General features: G+C 40.2%; 1 protein-coding gene across 2 annotated transcripts in view; it reads left to right on the top strand.

The window, feature by feature from the left end:
- PDE8B (phosphodiesterase 8B) overlaps window positions 1-21685 on the top strand; it is a 900595-nt gene that overhangs the window by 384315 nt on the left and 494595 nt on the right. For both annotated transcript variants that reach the window (XM_069223470.1, XM_069223477.1), the window contains one exon: window positions 12775-12834. In XM_069223470.1, the coding sequence (XP_069079571.1) occupies window positions 12775-12834 (60 nt within the window). The remainder of the gene's footprint in view (window positions 1-12774; window positions 12835-21685) is intronic.

Raw genomic sequence — 21685 nt, 5'->3', positions numbered from 1 at the left:
AACATATACAGGAGTTTTCTACATTATTTCGAATGTGAAGCTATCTTCAGAATATCATACAACAGCAAATTGACAAGTGCACTTAACCAGTTAGTACTTATTTGGAATACCAACAGCAGAAACAAAAATAACAGACCCCTTTAGTGATTTAATATAATCCATCAGCTTCCAACTACAGAAGAAAAGCAAAAAACATTTCCCATATTATCCTCTTGTGAAACATTACAAAAGGCTTTTTTCAAAACCCCCAGTCAGTGCATACCACAGACTTACCACGTTATGATATCTTATTGTGAAAGCTGAACTCAAGCAAGCTGTAATAAATGCAGGGGGTCATTGCTGGGACTCTAAACTGTGCATTACATGTGAATACCTTTTACAAATACCATTACTAACTAGTTCTGTTATGGGAAGGACCAGTGGAATTGTACACTATCTTACATGTCACTCAACATAAACATATCAATTATTTATGTGATTCAGTGCTAACATCCAAGCTGTAAAAAACAATATGCAGGCCAAACAGGGGTGGCCTCCATACATGAATACAGAACCACCAATAAGCAATAATTAATTAGAAACTAGACCAGCCTGTAGCCAATCTTTTTAATCTTGTGGACCATTTGAAGATTTCCCCTATGGAACATGTCTTAAAGGAACAACCTCTGGATGTACCTTTTAAAATCATTGCATCCAGATGGACTGAACATCACTGACAATACCACCTGATTACTGCATATCTCAGGAGATCTTAGGGCTGCACTGATTCCAAACTAGAATCATCTTTGCTCATGATGCTTTTAAAAAAATGTAACAGTGTTAGCTGTGCAGACTGAGCAAACAATCTTGTACTACCTGAGGAAAGCAGAAGCCAAAACGTTATAGTGGAAATATATTTTGTTCTTTAGTGAGTCCATCTGTTCTTCTTTCTTGGATATTTCATTTATTTCTGGCTCATTGTATGGGTGATCAGCGATGTCATCATGATGTCATTAGAGATGTCATCAGTTATATGATAAATTGTTTCCTAGAACATTTCATGAGTGATGTAATATGTGAGGTCATAAGCAATGCATGGAGGGACACTAGTTATAGTTAGTTCTGCTAACTAATTGATGAATGACTGTGTTTGTTTTTTGTTCAAAATATTACATTTGCACTAAAATGTGTATCTAACAATAACGTCACTTTAACCTTTGTTTTTTTCAGTGAATTTCTAATACGTTTTTAAAAACAAAATGAGACCTTATTATCATACCTAACTATAACATTACTTTACCCTTTGTTTTCTTTCAGTGAATTTGTAATAAAAAAAAAAAAAATCTGATTTCATTATTACACCTAACTATAGCGTCACTATTACCTTTAGTTTTTTTCAGTGAATTGCTAAGGTTTTTTTTAAATGTAAATTTAGATATAATTACAATTCCTAACTATAATGCCACTTTAACCATTGTTTTTTTCAGTGAATAATTTATTTTGATTTTTTACGTAAAGTCATATTTTATTACCATACATAAAGCCAAGCCCCGACAAGGAGCATGGGTATACAGCCCCTCCTCTAAGCCACTATTGATCCTGGGGGTCCCAGGCCCAGTGCCAAAAAATACATTATTGGGTGAGGGGGAGTATGGTCCTCCTCCCCAAGCCTTAAGAGGCCCTAGGGAAATCACAGCCAGCCAAATATAATAAAATTGGGGGAGGGTGTCCCCCCTCCTTTAATTCAAATGGGCCCCATGGATCCCGTCTGCCAAGGCATACCTTAATTATAGGGGAGGTGGTGGAGGGCAAGTAGCCTCCTCTCCTTGAGCCTTTAGAACCCCCAAGGACCCCATCCCCTGGGGCCATATTTTAATTAAAGGGGAGGTGGCATGTGGCTCTCTCCCTGAGCATAAAAGAGCCCAGGGACACCATCCCCCATGTCTGATTACCATAATTAAGGGGAGGGGGCTTCACAGCCACCCACACAGAGCCTATTGCGGCCCTGCGGACCCCATCTCTCATGGGCAAATGTCATAAAAAAGGGGATGGGTCCCATCCGCCAGGGCCAAATTTTAATAATAACGGAGGGGCCACGAAGTCCCCTTTCATAAGCCCTAAAAGTCCCCAAAGTCCCATCCCCTGGGGCTGAAATGTAATATTAAGTGAAAGGGCATGCAGAGCCCCTCCCTCAGGCATAGTAGGCTCAGAAGTCCCCCATCACCTGGGGCCAAAAGCAATAAAAAAGAGAAGGGGCTGCAATTCCTCCCCTCCCAGAACCTTATTAGGCCCCTGGGATCCCATTCCCTGGGGCTGAATTACATTGTTAAGGGGAGAGAGCTATGCAGGCCACCACCCTGAGCCTTGAAAGGCCCTGAGGTCCCCAAACCCAGTGCCAAATTCTATTATTAAGGGGAGTGGAGTGTGTGGCCCTCTCCCTGAGGATTATTAGGCCCTGGGGAACCATCCCCTGGGACTAAATGCATTACTAAAGGAATGAGGGCATGCAGCTTCCCTCCCTGAGCCTTCTTGTGCCCCAGTGATCCTGTCCTCGGGGCCAGAGGTGGGTGTCCCAGTGCCCTCCAGGGGCACCCACAAACCACATGCTGGGCCCATGCAGCCTCCCCCCCTTTTTATGAATGGGGATGGGGTCCCTGGGACCTTTTAAGGCTTGGTGAGCAGGGCTGCATAGCCCCTTTTCTCTTTGTTATTATTTCATCCCCAGAGAATGGGATCCCCAGTACCTAACAAGGCTAGGGGAGGGCGGATGCCTGCCCCCACCTTCCCAAATTAAGGTTTTAGGCCCTGGGGGATGGGGTCCCTGAAGCTGCCATCAGTTCAGGGAGGGGGCCCCACAGCCCCCTCGACTTAAAGTATTGGGCCCTGGGGGACAGGTTCCCCGGGGGCTAAAATGGACTCATGAAGGAGGAACCTACTCACAACCCCTCCCCAAATATTATAGTTTGAAAAATAGGAGGACACCATTTTCTTCTCTTTTTTTGCTGCTATCCTGTGTGATCAGTCAAAAAAACACTGAATTGTTTTTGTAATGTGGAATTGGAGGTTCTCTAAGTCCCTCTCCAGAGGGCCCAGGGGAGCTGAGTTTCCTTACACTGCCCCCTTATGCTATTTTCTTTCAAACTTTGGGACAGGGCACTTAGTCCAGAGTCCTGTAATGGCTGCCAGCAAAAGTCAGAGTGCTCGATCCCGCAGGAGTCTGAATTATGGGGGAGTGAATTGGCCCAAGGGAAGAAATGCTCCCTTAGCCAATTAGATGCTCTATTATTTTTTAAACTGGGGTCGAGGGGCTCTTCTGAGAGTCCCTCAATCCCAAAGATCCATATATACAAATCTTTTTCCACCTTTATTTCTCAAAAACTACCAAATTAATTTATACCAAATCACAAAATAGACAATCTGTGGACCAAGATCTAGCCTCCTGCCAAATTTGGTGTCATTTCGTTTAGCAGTTTTTACAAAAACGCTGCTGGCAAAAGTCTATCGAAATGCTTGGGGACATTTGCTTTTGAGACCCCGCACTTTTTCTCTGCCCCCACTTGACTGATCACCCCAAAACTTTCCGAGAAGGAATTGAGGTGAATTAGATGTTTTTTGGAAAGTTTTGTGACGATTCATCAAATACCTGCAGTTAATAGCAAACCAAAAAACTTGTCAGTGCAAACATGGAAAAGTAATCCTAACTATAACTACCCAGTAACAATCACCACTGAGTGATATGTATATGCTTTACATATGTATATATATATATATATATATATTTCATAAGTCGATCATATAATCCACAATGGATACTGTCATGTTCTTTATGACTTATCTATCAAGCTGTTTGCTGTAAAAACTGCTGTTCTGTTTTGTGGCTTATCCCATTCCATCACTGTACACAAACTATTTCAATGTATGTCATTCTGTGATTCAAAACTCTTTTCCTGGAAAGAAACTGCTATTGTTGCCAAAACATCCTCCAGGATAATCAGTGAGTTTCTTGCCTACTCTATAAAAATGCCCATACTATTTGCTATGGAAACAAGCTTTTCATGTATTCACAGAGTGTGTCTTGTTTTCACCTCATACAAGAAATATTTTATCTCAACTATCCAGCAAAGCTAAGTGTTGGTTTTGTGTACTGCATTCTATTCAAAGCCTCAAGGCCTCTTTTAGCACTTGTAAGTAAAAATAGAAGGCGTACCATACGTGATTATCACTAATAGAACTGAGTCAAAATAGAATGTTTGAAGCCACTAGTCCAGTGGTTCCCAACCGATGGTCCAGGGTCCCTGGGAGTCCGCAAAGCCTGACCGAGGGGGTCTGGGACTGCTTAGAAAATTAAATAAAATTAACAGAGTACTAAAGTGTATATAAATTAAGTGACTACATGCACAATTGAAAATATAAAAAATGTAAATGTGAAGGAATTTGAAATTGGAGGCTAAAAATTAAATTAGTATCCTCAGATTGATTTGTGGGAGCAGTGCAGGTGCATCACACTCTATAGTATGGACAATGTGTGGCTTAAATTGAATTTAGAAAAGTTCCAACTTTCCTATTAAAATTACTTTTTTAAAATCTTTTTTATTTATATTTGCATATGAAATAAAACATGTTATCATTTGTATATATGTTTGATGAATGCTTGTTTCAGTATTTTTTGTGTATTGTTTTGTGTTTCAAACCACAGACAATGTTTTTGGTGGGGGCCCCTGGCTTCTAGTAATAACTCAGTGGGGGGTCTCCAGATTTCAATGATGATTCAGTGGGCGTTCCAGTCATGATAAATTGGGGGTGCACAGAAGTCAAAAGGTTGGGAACCACTGTACTAGTCAATTATTAATCAATTATTTACACTGTATTTCTTTCAAAATCAATTTTTCAATGGGGATAGTGCAGCAAAAACACACAACAAAAAATTAACAAAAAAACAAATATGTCACAACATAAAATGCAACATGTTTGTGTTCTCTCACCAATCTGAGCAAATGGAATACAAAAAGATTTAAGGGACAACTAAAGTTAAGTTCCAGTTCCATAGGCTCATAAGGAAACGTACAGTCAATGTATTTGTGCACTAGTCTGTACAAATATATAATTAGAAGGGGATGCTGGCACTTGTTGAGCGTATGCCAAATTATATCATAATAGTCCTTTTTGTTATCTTCTGTGGAGTTGTTTCTTCTAATGACCTTATTTAGTGTTGATGATGCATTTCAACCCGTGTAGTTTCGGGGATCTCCTCAGGACAGGCAACGGATATGGACTGTTATCAAAAGATTAAGATTTTCTTTTTAGTTAAGACTGAGATTGGAGAGCCACACAAGTTTAGAGTGTGGAAAGGAAAGATGAGGAGGAAAGTATCATAAAGATTCTTCAAACGATTAGCACCTGTAACATAGTTGTAGGAGAATATTGAGAAAATAAAATAAAAAGAAAGACAGGTTTCTTTATCAACGTGTTGTCCTAGTGGATGTCCTGAACACCTTATAATTTGAAGAGGCATTGTTAATTTGTGTTGTTTGGATGTTTGTCAGCTTTTTTGAGTTGAGCGGTGTCTGGAATCATATAGGCAAAACAGACTTTAGTCAGGGCAACATTGAAAATTCTAAAATTAATCTTGCTATTCAATTTAGTATCTAGGCCCTAATTATGAGTTTGGCGGGTGAAAAAGGCAGCCTGCCAAACTCTCGCGGTCAGGAGACTGCCAGTGTGGTCTTCTTCCCGCCGGCCGTATTATGAGTTTCCCGCTGGGTCAGTGGGAAATGTACAACAACATTGACTCCGGCTCATAATAGATCTGATGGCAATGCTGTTGTGCATTGGGTGTACCAGCACCCGTTGTGCAAATCACAGCCTACAAAGCAGACATTGATTTGCACAACAGGGTTAGCTGAGGTTAGCGCCCCGTTTCCGCCATCGTTTACATGGTGGTGAAACCACCATGTAAACGCCGGCGGAGAGAGGGGTCGTAATCCCCTGGTGGATTGGGACTGCTGGAACCGCCAGGCCATTGAGCGGCCGAAAAGTGGCAGAGCTGCTGGTCCAACCATGACGGTAATGCCATGATCGTAATGTTGCAGTCGGACCACCGCTCTAGAGACTGCCAGGGTCATAATGAGAGCCCTAGTTATTCATCAACAATTTCCATTGCTACTGCTGGATCATGTATTACTTCAAACTTGTGTCTGCTTCCATCCGATAGCCGCACAGGGCCTTCGCTCCCTTTAGCACCCATCTGGCATTGCTTGGACCTTTGTCAGTTAAAATTGCACAGAGGTACAGCATGATGACATCACTTGTGATGTTGCTGGGAACTGTAGTTTCAATGTGCCCATGAATAGGATGCTCCTTTTTAAGAAATGATGTTAAAAGCTGTTTAGCAATGTTGAACAAAATTGCAGTAAAGATTGACGTATGCAAATGCTGGCTATGAAAGAGGTTGTCATTTTTTAAAGTAGAACTGAGGTGATGAAGTTGTTAAATGCTTAGCTGGCCCGTGAGCCTGGGGGTGAGAGAATCAACAGGGATCCTACTGACGCACCTCTGTACTACTGTACAGCAAGGGGCAAGGTACGCATAAATATGTTGTCTACAAGTCTTTAATAAATATTTCTTAGGTGGAGTAAAAATGTGAATAAAATCAGAGCATTAACATAGAGGAAATTTTGAAAATGCAAAGGAAATACCAATAAGCTTATGAAAACAGTATCACATAATGATGCCATATTTTCAGCAGTTTTGTGGGAATGTATGCAGCTCCACATATTTTCCGTAAACTGCTTTATGGGACCTCAACTTTCTCAATTATTCCACGTCCAAGTCTATTAGTTAAGGAACATAGCATTCCTCCTTCAGAATGTCTTCAACATAGTCATCCTCCTCTCTAGCCACAGGTTAAAACATGTGCTTGTTATATTGTGGTCCAATCAATCAACCACTCCAGAGAGTGTCTTGGCGCTACGAGAGCAGAACCTAAATTCCGCCACTCTATAGCAGAAAGAAATGACCTCAGAAAACTATCCAGAACAACCAAGTCTTTAAGGACTTCATAAGTAGGCTTTCATTAACAATGTTACATGGCTGCAAAGAGTGACAATTCCAAGTGTGTGCTACAAGGAAGAACCTTCCCAGTTTTTAAGTTTGATTTTTGAGACACAAAGCAGCCCTGCATCAGTGGATTGGAGAGCCCAGCAGGACAGTACTGGATTAGCCTATTCAAAAAGTGCAAAGGACCGGTACCATAAAACACTGTGTGCCAGGACTGGAGATTTGGTTTGAAGCAAATACAACTCTGTCTAATGAGGACAAATTGGCAAGTGTTGTGGGATCCTTAATAAGAGCCTAGCTGCTGCATTTTATACAAGTTGCAGCCTGTTAATTAGGCAAGCAGGCCGACCTGGGTACAGGACATTTGCATAATCCAAGTGAGATGTAATAAGTGTATGGATCACTGCTTTCTGTGTCCAAGAAGGAAGCGCAAAAACAAACATTTTCTGAAGACCTCAATAAAGCAAATCATGATCCTTCTACTACTGTGATCTGGAGAGCCATAGTCAATTGTTGATCAATCCTGACTCCCAAATTCCAATGAACAAACATGTGACAGATAGTCCGAGCAAATAAATTACCTGTTAAAAAACAACGCTTGTTTCCCAAGGTGTGAATAAGAATAAGTTATTGGGAATTAAAATTGTTCACATATGGGGCGTATTACAGGCAATTAAAATTCTGTTCACAATAGGGTGTACACATACTACTACTGACATGGCATAAAAGGATTTTAAAACTTTTCAAGCATAATAAAAAATCACAAACCTGCTAGCTTTGATAGCTTAAGGAAGTTGTTCAGTAAAACCCATATTATGTTATCCTACCAAAGGGAGAAGGCAAAAGCCATAAACCACAAACTATGGAATTAAAGTCACAGCATGCAACAAAGAAATTCAAAGTACATTTCAAATGTTACTGCAGATCTCGCATTTGAGTAGATAATCATCCAAACGGTGTTATTAACATAACTATAAAATCGGTGTTTATTTCTTTAGGACAAGTTGAGATCTTTTATGAAATGGATTTGCATTTTTTAACTGGAAATTAACATGTAACTCAAATCTTCAAAGCCTTCAACAAAGAAATAAAAGGACATTGTCTTCATTCAACAATCTGGGTCAGAATTACAAAAGCATGTATGAGTACAGAAGGCAGTACTTGCTTTGTGTATCGAATCTGAAACATTCAACTTGATATAGGTGGAAGGAGGCACAACTTCTATTCATTGTTATGAATATTTTCTGAATGTTCACATTGTATTCCCATTTTAGATGTTTGATGCTATTCTCGAAGGTATGTAACAGTATATAAAAATACTATTGTAGCACTATTTGATGTATTCCTAAAGGCCTTCGTGAAAAAGCCCTATTGTGTTTAGAAAACTGAGGGATCTTACTCTAATGTATCACTGGTTAAATAATCCGCCATTAGTATTTTCTGAATGTTATCATTGTATTCTCATTTTAGATGTTTGAGGCTATTCTCAAAGGCATGGAACAGTATATAAAAATACTAGTTTTATGTATTCCTAAAGGCCTTCGCGAAAAAACCCTATTGTGTTTAGAAAACTGAGAAATCTTACTCACTGATTAAATAATCCGCCATGAGTATACGGCATGAATAAAGTGTTCAATTATATACTGCTGGATTTCCCTGTTTTCTTTAATATTTCTCATTGTACTAAATCCAAACTTAAAATGTAATGTACAAGGTTCATCTAATCAAAGAAATATATTTGACATCATTGATTTCTGCACTGGTTAGATATTTCTATATGAAATAGTAAGCACACAAAATATTATATTTCTTAAAGTGCACACAGCTCTGGGTTAATACAGGTGACTGATACTAGGATAAGGAAAAATAATTGGATATTCAGTGAAGCACTGCACATCTTCAGTCTGCCCTTAAGTTATTCCCAAAGTCTTCCCAACAGCGACTGCTTTAAAATAAAATGCTTCTCGTGTGGGAATGAGAATGCAGGGACGATGCTCTGGTGTTCCATGCAGGCCGCCATCTTTGTGTTCATAGCCAATCGTAGAGAGGTCGCAAAATGTCAATTTCCACTCTTAACACACTATGTGCAACATGTCTGTTAGTACATCTTATTCAACATCTTGGAGTTCTTCTTGTATGAGATACAATAAACGGCTTGAAATACTGTTGCTGAATCTTTGTATAAACCACTTCCCCATACCATTTAAATGAATGGTACAAGATGCCAACACTGTACAACAAAACAACTGAATCTCATACTGACAAGCAAAAGCGTAATCATCCAAATTGGCGTTGTAAAAGTATACAATCCTCAAACTAATAATCAATTGAACTGTAACCTAAAGCAGCATACTCAGTTTGTCATCTGAAAGACAGCACGTTCTATATACCTTGTAATCAGATTGAGTTTCATACAAACACTTCAGTATGCAGTAGTGTTTGTCGGACATTTATCAACATAGTGTCATTATGGGATATAAAGATCAATTCACAGGATGATGTTATAAATAAGTAGCTTTTTGCAATTTTGGAACTGCTTCATAAAATAGACAGCTGCTGACTCTATTGGCAATTAAGAGTCAGGCAACCAATATTGAACTGAGAACAAATGGATACTTTACCATGTACTATTGCTTAGGCTGTGATAAAAGCCTGCAGGTCGAATCTCAGAGTTTATAGTTTCAGCTAAGTGTAGAATACTATGTGTCCATGCAAAACAATGTATTTCATGAATGAAATTGTAGGTACATATCATCTAAACAAATGCAGAGTACGTCCCAGAAAAGCTTTACTTATGGAATCATAAACTAAGGGCCTGATTATGATTCTCCAGCAGAAGGGAACATTTCAGAATGTGAGTTGTGTTACTGAAATTTTCTTTGATGTCCTAATCTCCTTCAAAATATCCTTACCAACCTCACATTATTATGCTTTATTTAATGTGTCTTTCATACCAGTATGTAGTAAAAGTAGAGTGTATGCTGCCTCCTGTCTTTTGCTCTATTACGTCCTATTTCTTGCTATGGAAAGGCATACACTTATATCCTTACATCATAAGGCAAACACAACCACTTTTTAAACTTTCTAATCACTTTTTCAATTCTTTAGTCCTCTATCTTCTACAACTTCCTCTGCAATTATCATTGCAAATGGATATGCTATAGATTCTCTCTTGTTTAGTTCATTCTCCCTGCAGGATGGCTCATTGAGGTGTCTGCTCATCAACTTGCTGCTAAGACATTTGGTAATCTTCAGGTCACACACTCAAATTAAGTACAAGTAATTTGTGCAGGATTAACTCCTGTCCTTTACATCATCTTTACATCACAAATTTGGTATGAAGCTCTGAAGCAGTGCGTAAACCCAAGTCATTAATATTTAACTTGGCATGGAATTATTATTTCTATTCCTCACTTGCAAATTTTCTGCTGTGCTGTCTGGTCACTGTTACCTCTTTTTAAAGCTATGGAGCCTATTCCCTAACTGTATTTTGTAATACCTTTAGTAGTACTACTCATATACTAAAAATTGCTATTCACTTACTAACATGCCTGTCCTATATTTTCTATATGGATAGTTGGACCTCAACTGCAGATATCTCCACAAATGTAAATGTAATGTAGTAGTACATGAAGTAGGGAAGGAGCGATTGGTTTGATAATGGAGAATATTTACTACTAAATAGGAGGGCTTTTTAAGGGAGGAATGAATGGTTTAGGGACACCCACCTACAAAGGAGTAAGCACAGTCCTATTCCTAAAACCACCCTTCTAAAACTGCTACAGCTAGAGAGGACCAAAACAGGTATTATGTACTCCAGCTCAGACCTGGAGTAAGTCAAGCACCACACATGGTCAACCACTGGAACTTCACAACCAGTCCATAGAAAATCATGGATACAGGGACTTTAAATAAAACCCCATAGGAAATAATATTCAAATAAATGACTGATTTTAACTTTTAAATATATATAAATTGTATTTAATGTTAAAAATATTTACAATTAAAATCAAAATATTTTTTTTCATAATATTTGAATACATTTGTTAAAAATCAAAAATAAATGTTACTTCTTTAAAAAAAAAAAAATACGTTATTTAAAATGTATTCTATGCCTGGCTTTATTCAATGGTTGACTGTAGTTTTTTTGGATAAGTAAATATTTATACTTTAATGGAATGTTTAAATTAATGCTGTTTAATAATTAATATTAGTGCTGTATGATATTTTTGTTGGTTCTAGATTTGAAAATATATAAAATTATTAAAATTTATCATTCAGTTCTTTTCTTTGAAATATTTTACATTTTAATAAACTACTTTTTAAACTTTTCTCTGGAAAGTCCCATAGGGAGAACTCTGTCTCAGTGAGGGAAACCTCCATCGTTATGTGAAAAGTTACTAGTAGTAACTTTCTGATTGTAAATGTGGCAGTTGGGGAAATGCAGATCTACTTACACTCAGAAAGAATGCACAGCCAAAAGTAATAAGGTTACGCCAATGTGTAAGAGTAGCAGTAGTAAGAGTAGTAGGAGTAGTAGAACAGGCCCTATTCACAAAGGTATATATACATATGTAGATGTACTCTCATGTATATTTACTCTTAAACTGTGGTATAAATCTACACCTTTTTCCAATTCACCATTTCCCTGTGTAGGTTCACACCTAGGTATTTCCTGTGGGGTTTTATTCTAAGTACCTGCCTCCATATCTTCCTACACAAGAGTTTTGCTGTTCCAGTGACTCTCTAGCTGTTCACATTATCTGAGCTGGAGTACATTTAAGACTGCATTGGGACCTTTCTGGCTATAGTAGTCTTAGAAGAGCTGTTTGTGGATAGTAATGTACTTACATTGTGGGTGTGTGCCTAGCTCCTCAACTCTCCCTCAACCTCTCCTTACCCCTCCCTAAACCGCTCCCATTTTCTAGTAAATATTCCCTATTATACCACTACTGCCATGCCATTCCCATGTTTACTACAAAAACATATGTGCCCCTGTGCGGTGATCTCCATAACCAGGGTGGAGAACTCCACAGAGATAAGATATGAGTGGTGGAGGTGGAGACCAGGAGACCACATAGGTTGGTGAACAGCATTTTGTAGTATGTGAGTAGTACTATTGTAGTACTCTTAAATGTACTACAATGCGCAGTTTGTGAATAGGCTGCATGGTTTTACCTCTTTAATCCCTTTTACATGCTTGTTCTTGGTACATCACTTGTTTTGACATACATATCAGTAGCTTTGCTTACTTTTCTTTATCTCTTTTACCTTTTCATGTACAGCTCATGAAAATAATTACCACCCTTTTTATCAGTTTTACTTGCTGATTAAAGTACATTTCTCTATGACTCCTCAGTCTCTTTGCCAGCCTCCCTACGACTCTGAAGTGTCAAGACCATGTAAAATTTAAAATAACATTTGCCTATCCGTAGCCTTCCACTGCAAGTTAATTCTGATACCTGTTTTTTTGTATAAGGCAGTATTTGTTAAAGTTATATATACATTAAAGGAGACCTTGAAATTCAAAGTTACATGACAGTTTTAAAACAACGTACTCAGGTATTTTGTTGCTTGAAATGTTGGGTAGTGTGCTATTTGGCAATCTGATGATTAATTCAATGTTTTAGCAATACATTAAAAATGGAAATCTGGAAAAAGCACATCTTGAAAAATCAGATATTAAAAATCTTATATTTAAAAATAATTGCTAATATGTACATTTTTTCCTCTTTACAGATCAATACGAGCAACAAAACCATCTGAACATACTGTCATACTTGCTGTTGTTCCACGTCTGTAAGTTACACTATCAATACATGCAGACAAGATTTACACGATTTCAAATCTGTTAGTAAATACAACTTAAAACTGATCTAGGGTTATATCCATGGCTATATGTTTATGATTCACTTCTTAAATGATGGAGTGCACCATTGTTAATGGCTTGGAGACACGTTCTCTTGCCCAGATTGGGTCTTTTTTTAAACATTTGGCTTGGCTTTCATTGACAAAGTTAATACAATCTGACATAAAAATAAATTATGTATTTTGGATGCGTATTAACAAAGATTAATAACTGTATTGAACTTGATAGCTGGTAATTTGATAACAGAAAAGAACTCCTATTCACACAAATGTATTGTTTGAAATGATTCAACTGTAATATTGTGAGCAGATTTACTATGTGGTGGAACTCTTGCTTCCTTGACTACCACTACTAGGGATTTTACAACTTCTAGCAGCATAGAGCAGAACTGAATTGTGATTTAATATTTTACATGAATTGTATTCCATTGAGAGAACTTCAGTCATATACTGACAAAGTGTTGACAAGAAAAATACAAACATATTGTAGAAAAACTATTGAGCTAACACATATTGACTTTACATTCAGTAAAGTAAATGTAATGTGCAAGAACAGTGAGTACAAAATATTGGGGACCAAAATATCAAGATTCTATGGGTACGCTTGTATAAATTAATATATATTTAACAATTAACAACTTAAAAATAGGTAAATACATTTAAAAGAAATTAAAAAGCATGTCATTTATACATATTATGCAATATACACAAATTGTAATAATAATTTAGTAATTTAAAAATACTTTAATTCATTTTCAAACATGTGACTGTACAAATTTATATACATGCATTTCTATATTAAAAATTTTAAAATAACATCAGAAAAGCTACTTACTTTTTGGGGTGAATTAAATTTACCCTTTTTATCTATCAATGTTAAGAAAAATATATACATTAGAAGGTCCAATAAACTATTCTATCTCCAGTCTAACGAAAGTTTCAGAAAGTACATACATTTGAGGGGGGTCATATTACTATTGTAAGACCTGTCTGAAAAGCGTTAGGGTAGGTAGCTACACTAGAGGGTAAATTTACTATTCTAACTCTAGTTTAACGGAGGGTCAGATTTTCTATTCAAACTTCAGCCTAACAAGTATTGGGGAAAGTGCATAGGAGGAGGTGAAATTTACTATTCTAACAGAAAAGCAACAAATACTGGGAAATATGCTTCTATTTGAGGGAGGAAGATTTATATTCTAACACCATACATTGAAGTTGGGGCTGAGATTTACTAATCTAACTCCATCCCAACAAACATTGGTGAACATGTGTGCACTGGAGTGGGGTGAGATTTATTAACCTAACTCTTGTCTAACAAACATTGGGGAAAGTTCATACATCGGGGGTAGGGGCAGATTTATTATTCTAACTCTAATACAACAAACACTATGAGAAAGCATATATGTAAGGGGTTGCATTCACTACTCTCAAAATAAATAAGTTCCCCTTAAAAATTATTGCAAAAATAATACTTAAAAAAAATGGAAATCTGCATTTACAAAATAAAAAGCAAATATTAAAATATTATTGTAAGAAAATTGAGAGCATACCTGAAACTCGCAAAATAAAATACACAAATATTAACAATTCTCTCTATCATAAAATAATAATTTACTGTATAAAATCAAATTAATAACAGAATACATTATAAAAGGGAAACCACAAAATATCATACACCCCATTAAAAATACAGTTTTTATGGAAAGTTATATAAACTCATAATTATGTTAAAAAACTACAATGAATCGCTTGCAAAATAATTATTTATATAATTAATACATCAATTAGTTAACATCAGTTATTAAATCTTAGATGTAAAAAGTGCTCACTCAATACCCAATAAACCTCTTGACCCAAAGCAAAATGTAGTATGTAATTAACACATTAATTACAATATTAAACCAGTAAAAAATAACAAACATAAAATAACTTCAAATTGTCATAAAAAAGTAATTAATGTTTATTGTTACATAACTCCAACCACCCAATACCTGGATAGACCCAACACTCCCGAAAATACATAATTTGAATAAATTTACTAAATTGTAAGAATATAATTAACATAAAAACATGTATCACCAGTAATTGATATCCACTCAGTACCCCAATAAACCTCACAACCTGAACTTGTAAAGTGATACAAGAGTGAAATATTTATTCAATACTAAACAAAAAAGCCATTTAAATACATATCATAATTATCAGATTACAAAGTTTATTAATTCTTACTTGATAAAAAAGCTCTATCTACCAATCCACCCAAAAATCTAGATATCGTTTACTTTGAAAAAAAATATTCGTATTACAAGAAAATATAATAATCAAAAGCAATAAAATGCCATAATACGAAAGATTATTAAATGAGCAATATTTTAAACTTCGATATAATAGTAAAATAGTTTAAACTGAATATACATATCCTGATAGTTTGGTCGGCAATATTTTTGATTTCACAATATTTTGACTACCATATTATGGTCAGACAATATTTTTGAGGCAATATTTTGGTGAAAGACCCATCAGTCATATACTCTGCCTCCTGCTTCACCCTTCCTCTGGTCATTGCAAATGCAATTGGTTTAGACCTTCAGTGATATTAAGGGCCTCATTATGAGTCTGGCGGTCAACAGACCTCCAGACTCGCAGTGGCAGTCATGTCTGAAGCCGGTTTAGCAGTTCGACTGCCAAATTAAGATGTTCTTGACAGGCTGACGGTGGTGCAGGTCGGAATCAGCCAGGGCGGCACGAAAGTCAGTGCCGTCCTGCTGATTATGACCTGGTTCTCCACCAGCCTTTTCATGATGATCTCACCACCCTGAAAAGGCTGGCGAAAAACAGGTGCAGATGGCCATAGAGGGGCTTCTTCACTGCCCATGTCTATGGCATGGGCAGTGCAGGGGTCCCCCTGCCCAGCACCCTCGTAATGCACATTGTCTGCTCTGCAGACAGTGGCATTACGAGGCTGCTGGAGCCCCCTGCCTGCGGCAGCATTGGCACCAGCTCAATTATGAGCCAGAGACAATGCTGCCACCACTTTCCCACTCGGCTGACAGGTGGAAACTTTGGTTTCTGCCCATCAGCCCAGCGGGAAAGTCTTAATAGGGCTAGCAGGGAGGTCGCCAGTAAGGCAGCAACCTCTCCGTCGGACGTTTGGCAGACGGGTCTTCCCTTCCGCCAAACTCGAAATCTGGCCCCAAGTGCCTCTGTTTCAGAACTTCAGTCATGTAGTGCCTCTTGGCTTCCTGAATACTTTCATGTGGTGGGGAGAAAGCATGCAATTTTAGAAAAGTGACCTTGTTCCAAGTATTGCAATTAATTTTCATTATTGAATGTTAGGGAATTTTATAGTCAACAGGTGATCTTTGATCATTTCACCAATTTCATTCATGCAAACTCTGCGAGAAATAGAAAAATTGATCATCTAGAAAAGGGGGGCTTGGTGGGTCACATAGATAGATTAATGAACTAGAACAGTACATGAATACATACATAAAAGACTTAGGATTGCATTACCCTTCCCAGCACCCTTTGAAGGTGCACTTTCTGCAACAGCAGCCATTGCAGATTCCGAGGGTGCTGGGCCACCCTCTGTGCGATGACATACACTGCCTCGACGAGAAGCCAAGGCTAATGCTGCTGCATGATTTTCACCGGGCTGACCGGTGAAAACCTCTGAAATCATAGGCTTCGGTGGTCAGCCCAGTGGGAACCTCGTAATGGGCCTGGGGGGCAGGGGTTGAAGTCTGCCAGCTCTGTGGCAGTCTCCTCTCCAGGGTCTGGCAGGCCAACAGTCCGCCCGCCAGCCTCGTAATGAGGCCCTTTGTCATACCTATAACTTTTTAATTTCTATGGTTTGTGTAGTTTACGTTGTTCTGTATTGAAATAATTGATTAAGTTTTCTTATCTAGAATTTCAATGTTTGTTTTTTCATTCAATTTCTATGTTCTTTTAATAAAAATGGTTTCTAATCATAAAATGTTCTTTATATTGGTATTAATTCTTTCATATCTGTTTTTTACATTTCAGTGCTACTGCAGTACTGTTAACAATTATTTCTTATGGAGTAGCCTGAAATGGAGTGGCATGGTATTCAGATGTGTGGAGTCGTGTAGAGTGTAATAGATTATAGTTGCCTGGAGTGGCATAGTTTACAGTGGCATACAGTACAGTGGTGCAGAGTGAAGTGGGGTAGAGTGAAGAGGGATAGAGTATAGTGTCTTAGAGTAGAGTGGCATAAAGTACAGTAGCATAGAGTAGAGTGGCATTGTGTGGAGTGGGGTAGAGTGGCATTGTGTGGAGTGGCGTGGCATAGGGTGGAGTGGCATACAGTGGACTGGCATAGTGTGGAGCGGCATACAGTGGTGTGAAGTTGCATAGAGCAGAGTGGAGTGGTGTTTTATAGAAGACAGTGGACTAGCATGTGGTGCAATGGGATAGAGTGCAGTGACGTAGAATAAAGTGGTGCAGAGTACAGTAGAGTGGTGTGGAGTGCAGTGGTATAGAGTGGTGCAGAGTAGAGTACAGTAACATAGAATGCGGTGATGTAGAGTGCAGTAGCGTAAAGTGATAGAGAGTAGACCACAGTGGCTTATAGTGCACTGGAGTACAGTGCACTGGAGTAGGGTACTGCAGAGTAGAGTAGAGTGGCGTAGAATGCAGTTTCATAGAGTAGAATGGTGTACAATGCAGTGGCACAGGGTGCAGTAGTGTAGAGTAGAGGGATGCAGAGTACAGTAAAGTGGCATAAAGTCCAATGACATACTATGGTGTAGCATAGAATGCAGTGGTGAACAGTAGAGTAGAGTGACATCTTGTGCAGTAGTGGAACCTAGAGTGCAGAGTAGAGTGCAGTGGTGTACAGTACAGTGTCGTACAGTGCAGTGGTGTAGGGTGGAATGGTGCAGAGTAAAGCACAGTGGTGTAGAGTATAGTACAGTGGCATACAGTGGGGCAGAGTAGAGTGCAGTGCCATACAGTGCAGTGGTGTAGAGTGCAGCGCCATAGAGTGCAGTGGCGTAGAGCTGAGTGGTGCAGACTAGAGTGGTGAAGAGTGGAACAGAGTGGAATGGCACAAAGTAGACTGGCATATACTGCAGTGACATAGAGTAGAATGGTGCAGAGTACAGTGCAGTGGCATGCAGTGCACTGCTGTACAGTGGCGTAGAGTCCAGTGCTATAGAGTGTTGCAGAGTAGGTTTACATGGTGTGGAGTGCAGTGGCATCAAGTGCAGTGGTGTAAGCTGCAGTGGAACAGAGTACAGTGCCGTGGCATACCGTGCAGTGCCATAGAATGCAGTGTTGCAGAGTGGAGTGAAGTTGGGTAGAGTGAAGTGGGGTAGAGTAGAGGTGCATAGAGTATAATAGCATAGAGTAGTGTGTGTTACAGTGGCATTGTGTGGAGTGGAGTGGGGTAGAGTGGCACTGTGCCGCATAGAGTGCATTGGCATAGAGTAGACTGTTGCAGAGTAGAGTGCAGTGGTGTGGAGTACAGTGGTGTAAAGTTCAGTGGCATAGAGTAGAGTGGTGCTGAGTAGAGAGGTGTAGAGTGCAGTGGCATAGAGTGCAGTGTTGTAGATTGGAGTGGCATAGAGTGCAGTAGAGTTGAGTGATGTAGAGTGGAGTGTCTGAGTGGATTGTGATATAGTGGAGGAGAGTGCCGTAGAGTGGGGTGTCATTGACTGGGTTGTTGTAGAGTGGAGTGGCATGCGTAGAGTGGTGAGTCATAGAATAAAGCTGTATGTGGAAGTTTGGAGTGGTGTGTTGCACAATGTCCTATAATGGAGTAGAGTGATATACAGTGGTGTACAGCTTTGTAAAGTGGAGTGCAGTAGAGTATGGTAGAGTGGACTGTCATAGAGTGTCATAGAGTGGAGTGGCATGGGGTGGAGTGAAGTACAATGGAGTAGTGTGTTATGAGTAAAGTGGAGTAATGAAGTGACATAGAAGGAGTTGTGTAGTCTGTTGTATAGTGGAGTACAGTGTCATAGGGAGGTATAACGTGGTATATAGTGTCATAGAGTGAAAGAGTATAGAGGATTGTAGAGTGGAGTAGAGTGTCATGGAGTGTAGTAGAGTGTTGTGGTGTAGATTGCTGTGGTGTAGAGTTGAGTGGCATAAAGGCAAGTGGTGTACAGTGGAGTGGAGTGGTATACAATGGAGTGGAGTGTCATAGAGTAGAGTGGATTGGCTTTTCGTGGAGTGGTGTGTTGAAGAGTGGAGTAGAGTGTCATAGAGAGGTGTGTCATAGAGTGTCTTAGAGTGGTGGGGCATAGAGTGGAGTGGCATAGAGTATAATGGTATGTTGTACAGTGGAGTGGCATGTTCCAGAGTAGAGTGTCACAGAGTAGTATCTAACAGAGTGGAGTTTCACTTCATAGAGTGGAGTGGTGTGTTTTTAGAGAGGAGTAGAGTAGAGAAAATTGGTGTGTCATAGAATGGAGTAGAGTGCAGAACAGTGTTGTAGAGTGGAGTGACATTGAGTGGAGTGGCATGTTGTACAGAAGAGTGGAGTGGTGTTTCATAGTGTCAGCGCATCATAGAATGTCTTACAGTGGAGGAAATTAGAGTGGAATGGTATAGAGTGGAGCTGCATGTCGTAGAGTGGACTGGCATGTCACAGAGTGGAGTGGCATAAAGTGGAGTGGCATGTCAGAGTTGGGAAGCATGTTATGGAGTGGCATGTTGTAGAGTGGAGGGACACAGAGTGGAGTGGGGTAGAGTGGACTGGCATGTCATAGAGCGGCATGTCATAATGTCTTAGATTATAGGGGCATAGAGTAAAAGGCATAGAGAGTAGGGGTATGTCTCAGAGTGGAGTGGCCTTTCAGACAGTGGAGTGTTGTGTTGTAGAGTGATGTCAAGTGGAGTGGAGTGGAGTGGCGTGTCATAGAATGGAGTGTCATAGAGTAGCCTGTTGAAGAGTGTCATGGAGTGGATTGGCACAGGGTGGAGTAGAGTGTTATAAAGTGGAGTGACATAGAGTGTTGTAGAGTCAAGTGCTGTGGAGTGGAGTGTCATAGAGTGGCACAGAGAGGAGTAGAGTGTTGTAGAGTGGCATAGAGTGGAGTAGGGTGTTGTAGACTAGAGTAGAGTGGCATAGAGTGTACTAGTGTCATACAATTGAGTACAGTGTGGCAGAGTGGAGTGACCTAGAGTGGAGTGTCGTAGAGTGTGGTAGAGTGGAGTCAAATGTCATAGAGGGGAGTGGCATGTCGTAGAGTGGTGTTCTGTGTTGTGGAGTGAAGTGGCATGGGGTGGAGTGTCATAGAGTGGCGTAGCTTGTCATAGAATAAAGTTGCATGTTTGGGAATGTAGTGGTGTGTTGTTGAGTGGAGTAGAGTGGCATAGAATGGAGGGGCATAGAGTGCGGTACAGTGTTGTGGAGTGAAGTGGTGTAGAGTGGCATGGCGCAGAATAGGTTGGAGTGGCATGTCATACAATGGTATGTCATTGTGTCTTAGATTAAAGGAGTATAGAGTGGAATGGCATAGAGTAGAATGGGATGCAGTACAGTGGCATTGTGTGGGGTGGGGATGGGCAGAGTGTCATAGAGTGACACTGTGTGGCATAGAGTGCAGTGGCGTAGAGTAGAGTGGTGCAGAGTAGAGTACAGTGTTGTGGAGTGCAGTGGTGTAAAGTTCAGTGCTGTTGAGTAGAGTGGTGGAGATCAGAGAGGCATAGAGTGCAGTGGCATAGAGAGCCATGTTGTAGAGTGAACTGGCATACAGTGCAGTAGAATGGGGTTGAGTGTCGTACAGTGGAGTGTCATTGAGTGGATTGTCATATAGTGGAAGGTCATTGAGTGGACTGTCATAGAGTGGAGTGGCATGTCGTAGAGTGGATTGGTGTGTTGTAGAGTGTTGAAGAGTGGAAAGGCATACACTGGAGTACAATGTTGTAGAGTGGAGTGGCATAAAGTGTGGTAGAGTGGAGTGGCATAGAGTGGAGTAGTGGAGTACAATGAAGTAGTGTGTTCTAGAGTACATTGGAGTAAAAGTGGAGTGGAGTGGCACAGAGGGGATTATGTAGAGTGTCATAGAGTGGAGTACAGTGTTGTAGAGTGGCATACAGTGGAGTAGACCTTTTTAGAGTGGAGTGGCCTAGAGGGGAATAGAGGGGGTCATTCTGACCCTGGCGGTCTTGGACCGCCAGGGCGCAGAATGACGGAAGCACCGCCAACAGGCTGGCGGTGCTTCCAAGCCCATTCTGACTGCGGCGGTAAAGCCGCGGTCGGAAAACCGGGGCCGGCGGTTTCCTGCCGTTTTTGCCCCGGTTGGGGGGCGAATCCGCCAGGGCAGCGCTGCAAGCAGCGCTGCCCTGGGGATTCTGACCCCCTTACCGCCAGCCTGTTTCTGGCGGTTTTCAACGCCAGGAAGAGGCTGGCGGTAAGGGGTGTCCTGGGGCCCCTGGGGGCCCCTGCACTGCCCATGCCACTGGCATGGGCAGTGCAGGGTTCCCCTAACAGGGCCCTGGCCAGCTTTTCACTGTCTGCCTATCAGACAGTGAAAAGCGCGACGGGTGCCACTTCACCCGTCGCACGGCCGCAACACCGCCGGCTCCATTTGGAGCCGGCTTCTGTGTTGCGGCCTCATTCCCGCCGGCCCAGCGGGAATGTTGGAATGCCGGCAGCGGTCTTTTGGCCGTATGGCGGCCGATTAGCGGTTCCCGCCTGGCGGGCGGCGGTAGTTGGAATCAGGGCCAGAGTGTCATACAGTGGAGAGGTGTAAAGCATCATAGAGTGGAGTTGTGTGTTGTGTTGTAGAGCGCTGTGTTGTAGAGTCGA

Source organism: Pleurodeles waltl, chromosome 1_1 (genome assembly GCF_031143425.1).
Source record: "Pleurodeles waltl isolate 20211129_DDA chromosome 1_1, aPleWal1.hap1.20221129, whole genome shotgun sequence".
NCBI classification, from domain to species: Eukaryota; Metazoa; Chordata; class Amphibia; order Caudata; family Salamandridae; genus Pleurodeles; species Pleurodeles waltl.
This window is presented reverse-complemented; position numbering and strand designations above follow the sequence as displayed.